Source organism: Pagrus major, chromosome 13 (genome assembly GCF_040436345.1).
Source record: "Pagrus major chromosome 13, Pma_NU_1.0".
Lineage (NCBI taxonomy): Eukaryota > Metazoa > Chordata > Actinopteri > Spariformes > Sparidae > Pagrus > Pagrus major.
The window spans coordinates 2,215,026-2,232,116 of record NC_133227.1 but is presented as its reverse complement, the minus strand read 5'-3'; the positions used below and the strand labels follow the sequence as shown (position 1 = coordinate 2,232,116).

The 17,091-nt window shown below is 41.6% G+C and overlaps 1 protein-coding gene across 2 annotated transcripts in view; it reads right to left on the bottom strand.

The window, feature by feature from the left end:
• Nucleotides 1-233: 233 nt before the first annotated feature.
• The window catches only part of fgf11b (fibroblast growth factor 11b), a 33,014-nt gene continuing 16,156 nt past the window's right edge, over nucleotides 234-17,091 (bottom strand). Inside the window, exons 3-8 of one of the 2 annotated variants that reach the window (XM_073479605.1) lie at nucleotides 15,125-15,138; nucleotides 14,397-14,419; nucleotides 12,273-12,383; nucleotides 10,974-11,077; nucleotides 575-773; nucleotides 234-370 (exon numbers count right to left, since the gene is read on the bottom strand). In XM_073479605.1, coding sequence (XP_073335706.1) covers nucleotides 234-370; nucleotides 575-773; nucleotides 10,974-11,077; nucleotides 12,273-12,383; nucleotides 14,397-14,419; nucleotides 15,125-15,138 — 588 coding nt within the window. The remainder of the gene's footprint in view (nucleotides 371-574; nucleotides 774-10,973; nucleotides 11,078-12,272; nucleotides 12,384-14,396; nucleotides 14,420-15,124; nucleotides 15,139-17,091) is intronic. The other variant, XM_073479604.1, reaches the window with a different exon arrangement.

Below are 17,091 nucleotides of genomic sequence, written 5' to 3'. Positions count from 1 at the left end.
CTGAGGCCCTGGGCTTCCTTTCTTTCTGTGGGGACAGGTGAGGGGGGGACTTCTCTCTCAGGGCGTCTTGGCTGCTGATGGACTGCCGACCCTTTTATCCCTCAGCATCTTATAGTGCACTTCAGGAATGTGGCGGCCAGTGAGGGCCATTCCCTCAACCACCCTCAGTGCATAATGGGCGGCTGTGTTCCCAGTGTCACTGCTGCCCTTTGTCCCACCCTCAGTCTCCTGTGCTATGACGCATCAGCCTTGGGAGCTTCTTTCCGTCCATTCTTCAGGGACGGCGAGTCTGACGTCTTCACTGTCTTCCGAGGAGGACTCACCGGTTCGCTGGCGAGCTCATGTAGCGATGGCTCCTTATACATCGCAACTGTGTGACAAAGATAGAAGCTTAGTTAAAAATTAAGGAGGTGACTTATTGTGCGTTATTGTGAGTTTTTGTGATTTAATGTGAATTGCTACTGCGACAGTGAAATTTCCCTTGTGGATTAATAAAGTAATCTATCTTTCTATCTGATTTTTAGCTAAGACAAGCTGTTTTGAATTGTGCCAAAGTGACACAAAGGACACAAACCCTCTATAACTTTGGGCAGGAAGTGTGCAGCTCCTTTGGTCTTCTTCACCCGGTTGCCCTTCATGATCTGGCCGTCACGGTTGATACCGATATACCAGGAGCGGCCAGACTGGGTCTGGCGATAGAGCATGGAGGAGTACGTAACGTAGTAGTTCTCAAACACACTCTCCTTGAACTTACACTCCGGAGTGAAGTGCTCCTGAAAAGAAAAATGCATAAAGGGGGGGAGGTGCGTTCATGTTAGCAAACAAAGCAAGAGAAGAAAAATAATGTGCGAATGTCATGAGAAAACTGAGTCTTTGAACGTGAACTCCAGTACATGTCAGCAGCAAACACTTGAAGAAAAAAATACATGGACACAAGCATTGAAGTACATTAATTAGGTGACTTTTTCCTGAGGGGAAGGATGGATAGCATTATATCTGGACTTGTGTTTCTTTGAAAGCGTGAACATCATGTTCCCGTGGGACCAGCAAGACAAGGATGCATACTATAGTCCTACATGGAGAAATAGGATTAACATCTTTGCTAAACATAACACGTTCCCAACGGTAAAGAGCAGAGGAGATGAAAAGCACTTACATACCAATACAATAACAAATTCAATCTGAAAACATACTGTACATGTAAATTATGACATCAAACTGCAGTGACTAGTCCAGAGGAATTCTAAATTTAGAAGACCGAGTTTCCAAGCTTTTGTTGAACGAGATCCAAAATCACTCAAACATAATAGTATTTGGAATAGGGTGAGGTGATGTCTACTGAATTGGCATATGACAATGTCCGTAGTGAAACATCACCATGAACAATGATATCGTTGAAGGCAGGCTGCAGAAAAGCCGACTTGCTTGAGCAGAAAGAATCCTCACCAGCGCACCGCTGCAGTCATGGCTGCTTCCCACTGTCACTCTTGCAGCAACTTCCAACTGTATCACCCAGCTGACCAAACTCTGGCTCCCATCAACAGCAAAAGGGGCAGGCACATCAACTCTCACATCCCTGCCAGGCGAGAGTCCGACACACAACCCCATTCTGGGTTCCGCACCGCAACTTAGATGAGTTGCTTGAAACAACGTTAGCCGACCAGCTATACTTTCGAAACTGAGCTATGAAAACAGTAGCACAAATATCAATGGCAAATTTGAAAAAAAAAAAACGGACTAACGGAGGCCACCGAAGAGAAACACTGTTGCCAGAGATGTACAGTAACCAGCAGAAAATAATAATCATATTTGATTAATCAATTGATCGGCCTAATCCATCAATGTTCCAGCGCTTTATTTAGATAGGATAACTTAGTACTTTGCTTTATTTAGTTAGCATATGAGTTACAACACAGGGTGGGAAAAGTAAAAAACAGGAGGTAATTGACTGTCTGGTGAAACTCTACCACTAGCATTCATCCCCTTTCATTCCCCCAAAGCAGAGTTACCGGTATGTCTTTACTATAGGCTTCTCTCATGTACCGTCAGTTGTTTCGTGACTGGCTAAATTTGAATAGACATTTCAAAATTAAATTAGCTAAACTTGGATGAAATCCAACCGTGTAGCCAGTCGTTGTAAATGATCATGTTCCGGCAGCACTTCCCCTCCGTCTCTGTCCTCAACATAAGGACTACTGAACCCTGCATAATGTTGACTGGTGATATTAACCAATAGCGACAGATATACATCTCTCTTAGTCTCCATCAGGGTCTTGACAGGGTCCTTCCCCTGTCAGAGAGCGAAGCCAATCTGCTGGATTGATTAAGTGAGAGCAGCAGGGCAGAAATGGCTGAGTGGAGAATTCCTCCAAGACTGGGGACGACAGAAGGGGGCCAGAGGATCACAACTTGGCATGGACGAGCTTTAATAAAGAGCCAAAAGTAGATTGAGAAGGTATAAGAGACCTCCAGTTTCACACTTATCACAGATCATCACCTTTCTCCTTCACAGTGAGCCGTCATCCTTTAGCTGAGAGGGCAATTCAGGACTGTGTGCCCTTTCTCCGTCCACTCCTGTCCTGCTGCTCCACCACATTTTTTTTTATGACATTTTGACTTCCCATCATAAAAAACAAGCCCCTACCCTTAACTCGACAAACTCTCCCACTACCATGACCAACACATCGCAGGGCTATTTTAAGATCCTCTGACAGGTTTGATATCTTCTGCTGTGCTAACACAAAGAGGATGGGATCGATAGATGATCTGCTTCATTCATTATTAATCAGGCCAGAGAGCAAGAGGGGTGGGAAGTGCGGGAGACAGAAGGGGAAAGGCAGGAGAGACAGGAAAAGAGAGGAGAAGATCATTCGGAGAGGACAGAGGGGTTGCTGGGTAATGAAGGAGATTATGAAGAGAGAGGCCTGCTTCTTTGCATCTCCCCCAGGACCAAAGCAGGAACTAGCACCAGCACCCCTCGATCTAACACTCATGTCCCCCTGGATAGAGAGCCCATCACTCCAGCAAAATACCCTTCAGCTCAACCTCTGAAATGACACCCGTGATAACCCCCCTCCCAAGTCATCCTATAATTACCCATCATAATCAGTCCCCTGAAATTAGCCTAATGATAGAACCCACATCTTCTGTATTTCATTCAAGAAGTCTCAAAAGGTCTGGAGGAAAAAGATGACCCAGAGAGAGCAGACAAGACAATGAAATAAATGTCCTGAAAATTCAAAGACAGACACTCTGGAGTGATTTGTCATGATAACCTACCACAATGGCCAATATGCCTGCTCCTAACTGACACAAATATGTTGCTGTGATCACTCCCCATCTCTGAAGCTCACCTTGAGGTAACCTCAGCCGAACCACAGAGCGCACCTAGGGCGTGCTGACTTAAGGTATCAGTCAAACCACCAGATTTACCTGCGCAGATGACTAATCGTTGAGGATGTGTTGAGGGTTGCACATTTTTAAGAGCGATGGGGGAATACTTCCATCTAAATGTGTGGCTGCCCGGACTAGAAATTAAATAAAAACCCCTTTCTTCAACTGTGACTTATTGAGAGACTTGGGTAGCTTCCCTTCCATGTGTCTCAAGCCAAAAATGAATTGAAATGAAAGCAGACGAGAGAGGTAATACGTAGCGTCCGTGCTGAGAATCCCCAAGATGGGAAGAACCTTTTTATGATGCAGAGCAGCACCCCACCCCTCTACCCCACCCGCCCACACACACCACCTCCTTCCTCATCTCTGATTACATCGATTCTACCTGCTTCAGTAAAGCTTAACTCTCCGTGCCGCCATACACTGGGATTGCACTTTCCACCAAATAAAGACAGTGAAGTACTCATAATACTCACTCACAGGGCAGAGTTCCCCTAAATCTACTGTCTTTCCCTGCATTTAATGAGGATATGAGGACAGGAATGAATGTTATGACGAAAAAGCTGAAGTGAAGCCATGAATAATATTTAATCTCTTGTTTACTTTCATTTCATCATGCATGCACAAGCGTGAAATCATAACTAACGCCCCTGAAAATGTAGCTCCACTTCTGGAATTCAAAACACGTTTTAGCATAAATGACGTGCAATTATTTGCAGTCCCCTGTTTAGACAGCAGGGGTCACAATGTCACACAGGCTCCCTGCATCTATTGACTGTCCCATCAAGCTCCCAGTGTAATCTATGGGAAGCTGGGAAATCTGCCCAGCTGCAGTAATCCCACCATATTTCCACAGTGCCGCTGCACCGACCCCACTCACATGCATACACACAGACACACGCATGTATGCGTGTGAGTGTATGCAACGCAGAACGCCACGTTCTGCAGGCCATGCTGCTGATGTTGTTGACGAGGCCAGATGTAGATGCACTACGACACGCCACGTTACGTAAGTCAATAGGGCATAGACGTGCTTATTAAGAGGGGCTTTACAGAGGATGAGACTGGCAGTTAATACTGTCTAGCACCACACATGTATGGGCCATCTCTAATGCTTTATGATAGCCCAGGGAGGCATAGTACTTGCATGACATGAGCAGAGTGGATAGTAATGTGCAGGGACTGTGCAGTGTTGACGGACAGCTGGAAGGCCCTTGTCAATAAAATGAATCTGAGAAGAGTGGTATCTGACATTCCCTGTTTGACCCTCAATGACAGAGGTGACACACACACACCCTGCTTTTAATTTTTCCAGGACACAAAAAGCGGTGGTTGATTGTGTATCATCATCATCACCGTAGGACTATGTTCTTAAATATCTCAGAGGCAGTTTTGGAAGGAGAGCAATGTTACAAGGTCTATCACGAGTCAATCAGAAAGAATAGGTTTTGCCTTCCCTAAGTGCTCTTAATTGGCCGCCTGGCAAAGTGTCCGTCTTTCTCATTGCATTTCCGCACTTCATCTCGTCTCTCTCCCGCCCGGGCCAATTATTCTCCCCGCTACTTTTTTCTAATGTCCACATTTTATCCTGTCCTGTGATAAAAGCGATGCTATCTCGCCGCCGGTGTTGTCCTGCATCTCAATGCGATCCTTCCATGAAAAGAATAGAAAGGACACAGTTTTTTATCAATAGGTCTCACGCTCTGTCTCTTTCTTTATCCCTCTCCTGTGTCCTTCTGTCTGTCTTTCTCTATCATTCACAAGTATCACAGGCCGACACAGATCACAAACAATAGTTTTTTTATTGTGTTGCTGTCCTTTGAGTATTTCTTTAATGCATCACTGTGTGCTGTCCCTGCTGTGAGACACGTCCACAACAGCAGATTTAGAGATTTGGGGACCAAAGACAGCCAGCAACCACATTCTCACAATGTGACTTTTGCTAAAAGTCATCCACTCTGAATAGCGCATTTCAGTTCAGGTCAAAGTGTTGTTTTTGATTTGCTGCAAGAGAGCAGTGCAGATGGATGACGTGAGTTGATCACATGTCTCTGCATGTATATATTTTTTACAATTACATATTTGTATAAAATTTTCATACGTCGTTTCAGCACCGACATCGCAATGTGTGCATGAGCAATAGCCACATCACAGTATGTGCAAGGTCAAGTAAAGCGGGTTCACTCAGCTATTTCAGATATATATTTTCAGATATATATATCTATCTATGTATATATATATATATAAATATTTATATATTTAGCATTCAAGCTGAATATTAAGATTGCAGTACTTGATAAATATCAACAAAGTTGCCACTCTGTGGTCTTTCTGCCATTCAGTGGTTGTAACCATGTGACATCACACCTCCACCTACTGTGACATCACATGCGTAGCCTCTATTGAGCTGTTCAATTTATCTGGTGAAAATGTCTGTAATTTTTTCAAATTTCAATTAGGGACGGGCATTTCAAGCAAAAATGCTATTCGATATTCACAGGGACCTGTTCGACCATTATTTAAAGATCGTCGCCCCTACCTGCTGGTATCGCATTATTTCCAGGTGCCGATAAAAACAATGGAAAATGTGTCTTTTTACATAGCAATATATTTATGTTGCAATAAATATTGCAGAAAAACAAAATAGCCACAATTTCTATGCATGCTAGGTTGGGATGTCCGGGTCCAAGTTTTCTCTGCCCTGATCCTGATCCGAGTCCAAACTAACACTATTTAACTTAACGTTGATTAAATATGTATCTGACTCACTAAAACATCTGAATCAGGAGCAACTTGATCTACAATATACTGAAGGACCTGGTTTAAAACTGTTAAGTTTAACAGTTCATATAAATGAAAGTAAGTGAGAGACGGCAACTCATGAGGTGACAGATATCAGCAGGAGGAAGGCTGCGAAAAAAAAAAAAAAATATAAATCGAAGTTCATACTGTTATACTTTTTGTGAGGTTAAAATGCTCTTGAAACACATAGGGGGATCACTCATTATTAATTACTTTTCATCATCTCAGCATAGTGGGCAGAGGGACATTTAATTGACAGTCAATGAAGGGAATTTGGGGTCCTAGTACCATTTTACATCTTATATATAAAATGCAATACAATAGGTGTTAGCTTTTTGCCCACATTTAAGTTTTGACCCTCCAAAACAGACATTTGGGCGCCCCTGAGCTGGGTAAACGATGTATCACTCTGTTGCAAGTCGTTAGACTTCAGTCCACTTCTGGTTGCACAGTTCTGTAACACAGTGATCATCTGTCACAAACAATCTTTGGTTGAGCGCAGACACCAGCTGCAGAGAGCATTTTAAGCAGAAAACAGCCGTGATTAAGTTTGGCCTGATATCAAGTTACTCACGGAATTAACGTGTTTACAGAATCGGCAACAGCTAAAACGACCTGCCGCTGACCTCATTTGTCATTTTAAGTGGTGAAAGAGACAAACACACTGATTAAAATTGTGAAGCTGCTACTTGAACTTTTTGTACTCTAGCTTGTGCCATTAAGATTACTTGATCACTGGATGTAATCCTGAATGGACAGTTGGAATGAGACCGGATAGTAAAGGCAATACTATACCAATCACAGCTCGGAGGGGGTGGGACATTAATAAAAGGTTGCATGCAACTGAACTTTCAAAATATTGAACTCATCATTTTGCATAAATGGTTATGATTATTGACAAGTTAGTTCTCGGCTTCAACCAACTGCAGACTAACTATTTTTCTGCATTGTGTATTAGGGGTACAATGGGTGAGTATAAAGCCTTTTGACTCCAGAGGAAGCTGCATGTAATCTGATAATTTGCCTCCAGTGATTCCGCTCAGTGGTTAAGTTGCATTGTGGGTAATGTAGGCACCGGGTTTTGAAAAGGAAGAAGAAAGCATAGACTAAAAAGAGGTGATCTCTGCTGGTTCTGCTTTATCGATTTTGATCTTTTGTTTTTAACCTGTCCAAAATGAGACCAACAGTGTTATAGAAGTGCAAAGCTGGACCAATATGTGTTCCAATATGTGTTCGTTCTAGCCAGCTTTCTCCCAACAGTAACACGTTTCCCCTGTTTACTAAGTTATTATTATGACTATGTTCAGCAGTAAAAAAGTAAGTGTTAACATAAAGTGTGGCATTTCAAAGTATGGTTGTGTGGTTGGTGGGGGTCACAGGTGGAGGAAAGATACTTGCTGCCAGGTTTAACATCTTTTATTGGGGCAACCCTGCAGCCTCTCTGTCTGAACTCAGAATCAATCAATGGGTCGCCCAAAAAGACACTAATTTTCTCTTAGACATACAGTGAAATGCTCAAACTGTAGAGCTGGTGGTGATAGAGGAGAGCAGTACTGCAACACGAGCTGGCTGAGGTGAACAAAAAACAATACTGTGCAGTAAAAAAAGGGATTGCAATTTGATAGGTTTCATTTTGATACCAATCCTGTATAATGTGTCCAGATCGACTCCTCTTATTCTTTGCATTCATTGACCAATCTGACATGCCTCAAAATTGCCCGACAAAACAAAGATAGCATTCATGTGTAGTGACCTTTAAAATAACAGGCAAAACCCATGTCTAAATCTTGATTGGCACACACAACTCTCTCTGTGAAAACTTGCCTGTCAACAGTCATGTCAGCTTCCTTCAGCACAAGCCATTTTCCCTCTTCCTCTTTCCATCTGTCTATGAGAAGTTTTCCAGAGCACATAGATTATAAAATGGGGCACGAATGAGCCAAGCTCTATTTTTAAATCAGGATCAGCCATTTCCTGTTGTCACCTACAGGTAGTGAGGCTGAGATTTATGTCTAAGACAAGGAAGCAGTGGATCTTCTATGCTTGTTACAGAGCCTTGGCCCCACAACCTGACCACTACGAGTGTGTATGGGCCATAGAGAAAGGAATGCAAGGAAAAAGTGTGAGTTGTTCAGGAGAAAACAGCATAATTACTATCAGTATGCAGCAGAAGAGGCGGTATAGCAGGGGGATGAGAAAATAGCTGGAAGGAAGCGACTAGTCACTCTGTCAGTCACCTCGGCTCTCCTGAGAATGACAGTGATGAGCTTATTTATCGTAAATGGAAACATTGCTCGTCTGTGTCACGCACTCGCTTGGCACCTTCTAAATGTAAAAAGCTAATATAAACATGCTCTTACAGCACAATGATATGTGTAAAGGGCCATATCATGCCACCTGCACTCCCTCCTACACCAGCAAATTAGTACATGAGATACATTATAGAGAACACCATGGGAGTCATAAAATCAGACATGCATGATATTACACAAGAAGACAGCTGTTACATTGCAGTGTGCCCATATCAACACATTCCTGTAACTGTATGTGTGTGTGAGAGGAGACTCTCTGAAAGAGGTCAGTGTGGGATGCAGCACAGCTATCGACTGGTGCTGAGGAAATCCCTTTTCCTCTCTGTTCACAGAGGCAAGGCACCAAAGTCTACTGCATGCTAATCAGGGGCTCAGGAGATAATAGGAGGTGGCGCATTTGCCATAATTCAAGATTTAACTCTCACATAGGCGGATGATGCTTTCTCTTTTACATCTCATATGCATAAAACCACTTTGGCACATCATTTCCCACACATCCTGTTGAAACCATCACAGAGGAGTGTCCAGTAAACGATGGAGCAATAACATCCCATTTATTACATTATATACATATACTGCTACCTCTACATACTGCTCTGTACTATAATGTTCTGTTACTATGTACTATTTATGGGCAAATGTTCAAATACACACAATCAAACTGAGAGATAACCTCGCTCCAGAGAATGATTGTCTTTTTGAGGTGTAAAGATAAACAGCTATCAGAGCCTACATAAAGCTGTATGACTATTGTGCTGTTATCTCACACAGAACTGAATGGATAACAATGGCAGCCACAACAACGTGTAAATAGTCAGGTGAAAGAAGTATTTCACCGCTGGAAAGATGGCCTTTGCATGAAACTGGACTGTCTATCAAAGAAAGATACAAATAATTTTGAGATTGGTGCTACATAACCAGAGAAAACAGAGATTTCAGTGGTATTCCACTTTGCTCAACAAACATAATGAACTGCACCACACCAACCAACCAACCAACCAATAATCTGATGAGTAAAAAACAATATCACATTGCCTCTAAATGGTACGCTGAAAACATTTTAGCAGCGAAATAGACAATGAACAGTATTGTCGTTCATATTTCTGGTATTTCAGCCTTCATTTTCACAGTACATAAACATACACAACTTTGCAGCGTAAAAGTACACTAAAATATGATTTTAGGCAATAAATTGTCTTGATTTATTGTTTAGCAGCACTGCCTAGTTTAGACAGTTTTATCGGAGTTTGATGAGACGCCCCTCACTCGTCAAGCTGCCTTGCAAAAAAATGTACGAATTTATGTGATGTGAAGCGTTTTAGCAATATCATCACGCTAAAGCAATTTTACAGCACTGTCCGAGGAGCCGATCAGACTGCACACTGGAACTAAAATCGTCCAGTGAGTGCTCTCACTAGAATTCCCAGTCGTTGCTCGGTTTGATGAAGACAGTGCCTCCTGCTAATATAGCAGCCTGTCTCTCCATTTCAAGTTGTAGATTCTATGTAGGAGTAACTTCACTGAATACAGATTATTTGCACTGAATGAAGCCCTTATGAATAATTGGTTGATATCCTCTGACACTGTATTAGACATTATTGAAATAATGCTTAAGAGCTGATGTAGTGCTTTCCAGCGCTGACTATATTAAACAAACAAGTTGTCTGTCTGTCGCAAGTATTGTACTTCAGAGTGTTCCCCATCTCTCTTTTCAGCCTCCTGCTAACTGCTCACACATTTCTGTTTCCTATCTTTGAAATATAATCCATCTAGTTTAACGTGTGTTAATGTAACAAATCAATCGGACCGTTCTTTCTTTTACCTGCAACTAAAAACTGATCCAGAATCTTGTTCGCAGTCATTATGTCAATATACTTGCAAGCACGAAACGAGTCAGAGTGTAGAAAGTTAAAGGGCTATAAAAGGTGAAAAAGTACTCATCTGAAATTTAAAACAAAAAGAACATAAGGTGCATACTTGCCATGTTTTCCACCTGCCCTGGACTCAAAATCTGTCAACGGTTCCTGCACTCATGAGACCCCAGATTCTCCAACAGTCTCTCCAAAACTAATTGGAATACTCATGCAGGTAGTCTCACAGGTTGTCACCCTATCTCTCACCCCCTGCCTCTCTGGGTCTCACCTTTCTCTCTCAAACATTCATACACACTTAAACAAGTACAACACACAACTACTTTTTCCATTGGTCTCTGGAAATCCATCTTTGTTATAATCCTTGTTTTTTCTTTGACTTTCCTGCCACTTATTGTGCATAAACAGGAACACTTACATCTACAACACAGACACATGCGCCACATACTGTATAATTTATGTCAAAGTAGTAAAATACTGTCCTCAGTAGTTAACGACACTTAAGTCGTTACACTGTGCTCGGATCCGTGCCATCCATCTTATTCTTATTCTCATTCTATGTACACTATGTGACTAATCTACAGGGTATACTTACCGAGGTATAGAGGTATCCTTCACTATTCATGGCAAGGTACAGGCCTGTCTTTGCCCCCTGGATTGCCACAATCCGCAGTCCCACCGGAATTAAGTTGAACTGTGCTAAATTGGGGAATAAAGTAGGAGAGACGAACGCGACAAAGACAATGAGAGGAAATAAAAGAGGAAGTTAAAGAAGATCGTGAAAACAAACCACAATGCTGTGTTGCGGCAGAGTCTGTCTTTATTTTATTAGGCTGAATGTCACAATGCAGTGTCACTGCTGCGTGCTATATCTTTCCAAAGCCCAAAATACAGTGACCTCTCAGAGTTTATGTTGATGTAAACACAACACCATGTCACCTTCACTATGCTATACACTGCCTCTAAACCTGGAACATAATGGAGATGTCCTGCTGCAAAGGGGCTCAGAGGAAAGACAGTGAAAAGTGGATAGATACAGATACAGCAAGTGGCTTTGTTATTTTGAGCCTGTTAACAGTAAAATAATTGATCAAGGAATAATGTAGGTTTTTGATTAAATCGAATAAATTTTTTTAAAAATTACAGTCTGAGAAAGGGCTCATGTCTGAGTCTTGAAGGTCAAATACGCAAATACGGATGATCTCAACAGTAGAGGTGGTAATTTCTAGGCTTCTTGTGCATCTTGATGCTTCAAAAATTTTGATTTCCTACTGACTATTTTTAAAACAAAGCATATTTTTGATGCTTTTGAGACTCAAAACTTCAAGAGAGAACCGTGATGTGTCCTCCCCAACCCTACTCAACGTGACTTAAATCCAGACAGTGCCCTTGCTTTTTGGGATTTTGTGAAACTTCAAACATTGAGAATCAATATTGGTGATTTGAAACAAAGCGTAGATGGCTTTTAAGGATAAACACATCTGCCATGCCAAGGACGAAAAGATTTGCTTAATTGCTTGACAGGCAGAAGGCAGAAGTGAAACATAACAGCGCAACTTGGAACTAATTTGACAGATGAGCTGAAAAATTCCTAACGTTGACTCTTCAGCCACAGGGCCCCTATAGCACAGCGTGACACCGACTGTAGCTCTGTATAGCTCACTGCGTACAGTACAGCATTAACTTTGCAAAGTTGGATTATGGCTCCTCAGTGAGCGTATAAGCTGCTCCATACTTGAGCTATATAATGATGTTTCATGCATTCAGTACACTATGGTTTCTACCTTGTTCCCCTATTGGGTGCTGGAGACTAGACTGTGGATAATTTGATTAGAATTGCACAACGCCACCACAAGCAGACATGTAGGCAGTAGACAGAAACACACACACTCACAAAATGAGCTGCTTTCATCCCTTGTGCTGTCCATAGTGCCGTCAGGCTGCATCTGCAGGTAGTATCCATGTTGGCTGTATAGCCGGGTAACAATGCCCTTCAGCTGTGGCTCTGCAAGAGAGCACAGGGAAACAACATCGTGTTAGACAGAGGTCGTGAGCAGAAATGACATTCACTGATGTATAGGTCCTGAAAGAGAAAGGGTTAGTCAAATATGTCAGGGTTTTTCAGTCAGTCTTACTGTGGGTAATATTTAACATTCGAACATAGTTTGTTTGTAATATTTAAAACCCTCGAATAGTCTTTTAAAAGTTGATGTCTGTTGGATGGATTGCATTGCAGTTTGCACAAAGGTCCCAGTGGACAAAACCCTGAATTGTGTATTTGTTGGGAATTTGGGTTATCCACTGATTTTTGTCTAGTGCCATCAAACACATTACCATCATCCTCAACTGTTGTTAAGTGTTAATTAGCAAGTGTGAGCATGCTATCATACTAGACTAAGAGATGGTGATGATGTTAAACATTGCTATTATACCTGCTAAACATGAGCATGTTAGTATGTTGCTGCTGCATGTTAGTATGTTGCTGCTGCCATTTACTTCAAGAGAGCTGTTAGCATGGCTTTAGACCTTATCACTCGAACCTGATCGATACACAATTTATGGCGATGCCGATACTGGTAATTCCAAATATTCTAATATTGATATATAGGCCAATATACATGTTTTCCGCAATGATCCCTCAAACACTTGACAAAGGTAAGTAATGGAGGAAGGCTATTTTATCGTTTCACAATAAACATCGTCTTCTAAGGTTCCCAGGTTGCCAAATAACAACGATTTGGGTTAGAATTTAGGGCTGAATACTGATCCAAAGCGTCGGTATTCGACGACCTGGGAATAAGACTCAACAATTGACTGTCTTTTTCTGCATTATAATCCCTAAAAAGAACGTTTTCATATATTAAGCAACATGTAGGACGATACCGACATATCTGTGACAGAAAAATGACGGCTGATAATATCGGCCAGCTGATTTACCTTACATACTGATGTAATGGTATGTAATACCTTACTTAAGGTTCTGCTCATTTATTTCCAGAATTCAAATAACAAAAGCACAAACTGTCTTTTATTAACTACATTAGGAATATATATGAGAAATATCAAAGTTAGAAATATCAAAGTTATATGGCATCGTTGTAATGACTTTCGGGAGTTTTCCCACGAGGGACAGAACACACGATGATTGATCTCTGACATCATTACCATAATAGACGAACACTTCACAGTAGAACAAGAGAATGCAGCTATTTCTGTTGTATATGTCTTGTCAGAAGTAAGAGATTTACTCTTGAGAGGAGAAAAGATATAAAAATATATTCAGCACACAGAAAAAGAGTTTAGGCTTTCAATTTCAATAACAATTTCTTAGTTAATTAGTGAGTTGCCCAAGGTACAGTTTTGGACTAATTCACCTAGCACTCGGGATGTATAACATCAACTGACTAATAAATAAAATGCCTGAACAACTTAAGCTAACCCATCAGTCCACTCTCTTGCTGCCAGTGGTATTTTTAGCCAGAGCTGGGTCCATCACAGGATGAAGTCAAGTGAGAGAGTTGGCCTGTCTCCCGCTAAATAAAAGATATATAATCAAGCGGGCTGGGTGGTGCAGGAGAAGACGGAGGGTGAATAGAGAGGTTGAATGTTTCATGAGCGGAGTCCCTGCAGCCTACTTTGCGTTCATTTAAGAAACAGACAGAACCTTTGCAGCAGCGCTCAGACGTCACCAGTGCCCCCCAATTACTCGAACCACTCTGTGTGTTGTGGAAATCTAAGTTGTCTCCCGAGCTCAACGAGTCGCTGCCTCTGCCTGGCTACTTCAACAGCAGGGAGAACCTTGTACTGTAGATCCCCTCACTTATAGCTTAAAGCTCAGTGATTTAGCGAAGTGACCAGACTCCTTTGTTGCAGCTTTAATAAGGGAGATGAAACATAGATGAAGAAGCAGTTTATGACGGAACCTCTGGAGGACCGAGGGCCATCTGGGAGTTCCCCCTCTGCTAAACTTCGCCTATGCCCTCACCCGCTCTCCCCAGGGAAGGACCTAGGGCACTGCGCAATCTGCCTGTCTTCCTCGGACTAGCACAGGGAGCAGGAGAGTGGCAGAAGATGCAGGGATGAGATCTGTAGGACAATTTCCCAAAGGAAGTGTGCCAGGGTGGAGGCATCAGTGAAACTGTGACCTACTCCCATTGTTACATCTGCAGCACTCCCTATCCTCTCTCTTTCAAAGCCGCTTGTCAAAACATTTCAGTGTCTCTACTCCTGCACTTTCTTCTTCTTTCTCCCCTATTCCATTTCATATCCTTTGAGTTATGTACGCTTTCATCCCACCTAATAACTTCATACATCATCCAATCAGAGTCGGGAAGCTGTTCATTACTTGTCCCCACAGATGCAAAACAGAGAGATGAGAGAGAGAGAGAGAAAGAAAGGGAAATGGGAGGATCAGGGAGAGGAGAAGTGAGCAGAGGGACAGTAAGGGAACAGAGCGAATGAGATGACACTGTCATTTCATTAAGAGTGACGGCTGTATGTGCTCAGGAAAAGAGCACATTTAGGCAGGAATTCAATAGACAGCTCGTGCAATATGGCTGCAATCAGAACTCCCATGCTTGGTGTCAGGGGCACTAAAACTAATGTTTCACTTAGAGGGGCTGGCTCTAACTTCAGAATCCCCATCGCAGCGCACAGTATATTCCTTTCCACTGTAATGAAGGGATGCTCCCAGCAAGAAACAGTTGTATTCACAGAACTGAGATTCAGAGATAATGAAACAAAAACAGCTCTGGTGGACTCTTGCCACCTTATTACCATATTGCAACTTTGTGCCATTTTAGGCCCAATGTCATATTTTTTAGACTGTCGTGCTCTAGAAGTCAGTGTGCCTTTATTTTTATGGTAATGTGGGCATAAAGCAAGTGCACTCATGTTTTGCCCCTGAGACTAAATTATAAAGTTGTTACATGTCAATCAGAATGTTCTTGACTTGAATATATTCCAAATTGGCTGAAGAAGGTTGATGATGACTTCTTTAACCTTCAACTGAGTGACTGATTTAATAATGTCAAATCGTTCTTGATTTTGGTTTATTGAGCAAGGTCTACAGGATCATGATTTTATGCCAGAATGGTTATCACTGTACTAAAAAGTTGCTTCCAGTGAATAATTTCCAGTGAGAAACATACTGTCCTCACTTAGAGACTAATTTTAATGGTGTACGTAGGACTGATAAAGAGCGTGGTGCAACAGCAATCGTGACGCTCGATATCAGTAAAAAACAATGAGCTTGTACAGGACTTTTGCTGTATGTTTATTATGGTGTAATTTCATTGAGGGAAAATAAAAAAGAGTCAAATGCTTGTATGTGTTTACACGTTTGGCCAAAAAAGCTGATTCTGATAGAAGACAAAGTTTTAGCAGTCGACAACGTTTCCGATATGGATGTTGCTGCAAAAAAGCCTCACATTTTTCATAATTGGTGAATGAATTACTGTGTTATGACCAAAAATGACAGTTCATCCTTGTGGACCAAATTTTAAGAAGAATGAGACCGCTGACCATCGCTCTCGCAGGCGCCCAGGCATAATAGCTTCTGTTGCAATGAACGCTATGAAATGCGTCCAAGATCAATATGCTGTGTAGTGATAAAGTGACTTATGTAATTTATCAACTCAAAATGATGAATGAATTACACTTTAAAATGATTTTTGCATTTTTTTTTATGTATGTGTTTATCTGCTGTGAAGTTCTGAAGCTTTTTTGGGGCTCTAATAGTTCAGTGCTACGAGGCTTTTAACAACATGCAAATGAACAAAACTGTGCATAATCATAACACTGACTCGACTCAGTGTAATCAAATAGCAGAGATGCACTACATCCCCATGCTTATTCTGCCAACTGCTCCCCTCTCACAGTCTTGACAGCATCTGTATCTGCATAACGCGTACACACACACACACACGCACACACACACTTTCTGCTATTGTTGTTAATGTTGCAGTGTGTGGATATTAGGAGTGCATGCATCAAAGTTTCAACAAACATGTCACATTGTTGCCTGAGTAACCTTTCATCAAAATAAGTAAAAGGCAGTACATCACACAGAACGCCCTGTGCTGAGGATCTGTGTGTACCTTGATATTCGCTCGTCCTTCACCGATTTTACAGGCTTTATAGCATTTTGACAGTAATTAATGTAAAATCTTTTAACACTGCCTTCCATTTATATGTAGAATATTTTATACTGGATGTCTTCCTATATCGTACTTTTTTTACCTTCAAATCTGCTGCACGAGTTAAAACAAAGGGGTACATGCGAGATTTTGTTTTGCACCTTAATCAAGCAAATTGCAAGGGACAGTTTTATGAAATGGTGTGAATGTTTAAAAAAACAGACGTTTGTCCTTAGTATTGGCTCAGACTCCAAAAGCACTGGATCCCTAATTTCCTATAATGCAACCAGACGGCGACTTTCATTCGACCTTCCCTGCTACATTCCCACAACTTCAGTCTGCAAAATGATGTCATCAGATAACATCAGATAATGTGGTGTTGTCACAGTACTGGAATTTCTCACTTTGATATAATGCCTTGAAAAATATCAATATTTAGTACCATGTCTGATATCATGGGGAGGGCATAAAATGTTAGATTTTTTTTTTTTTTTTGAAGATAAATATAAGAAGGCTTGCATACTGTGTATACATACATAGCAGCATCTAAGTCAAAGTATTTTCCTGTCAGCTAAG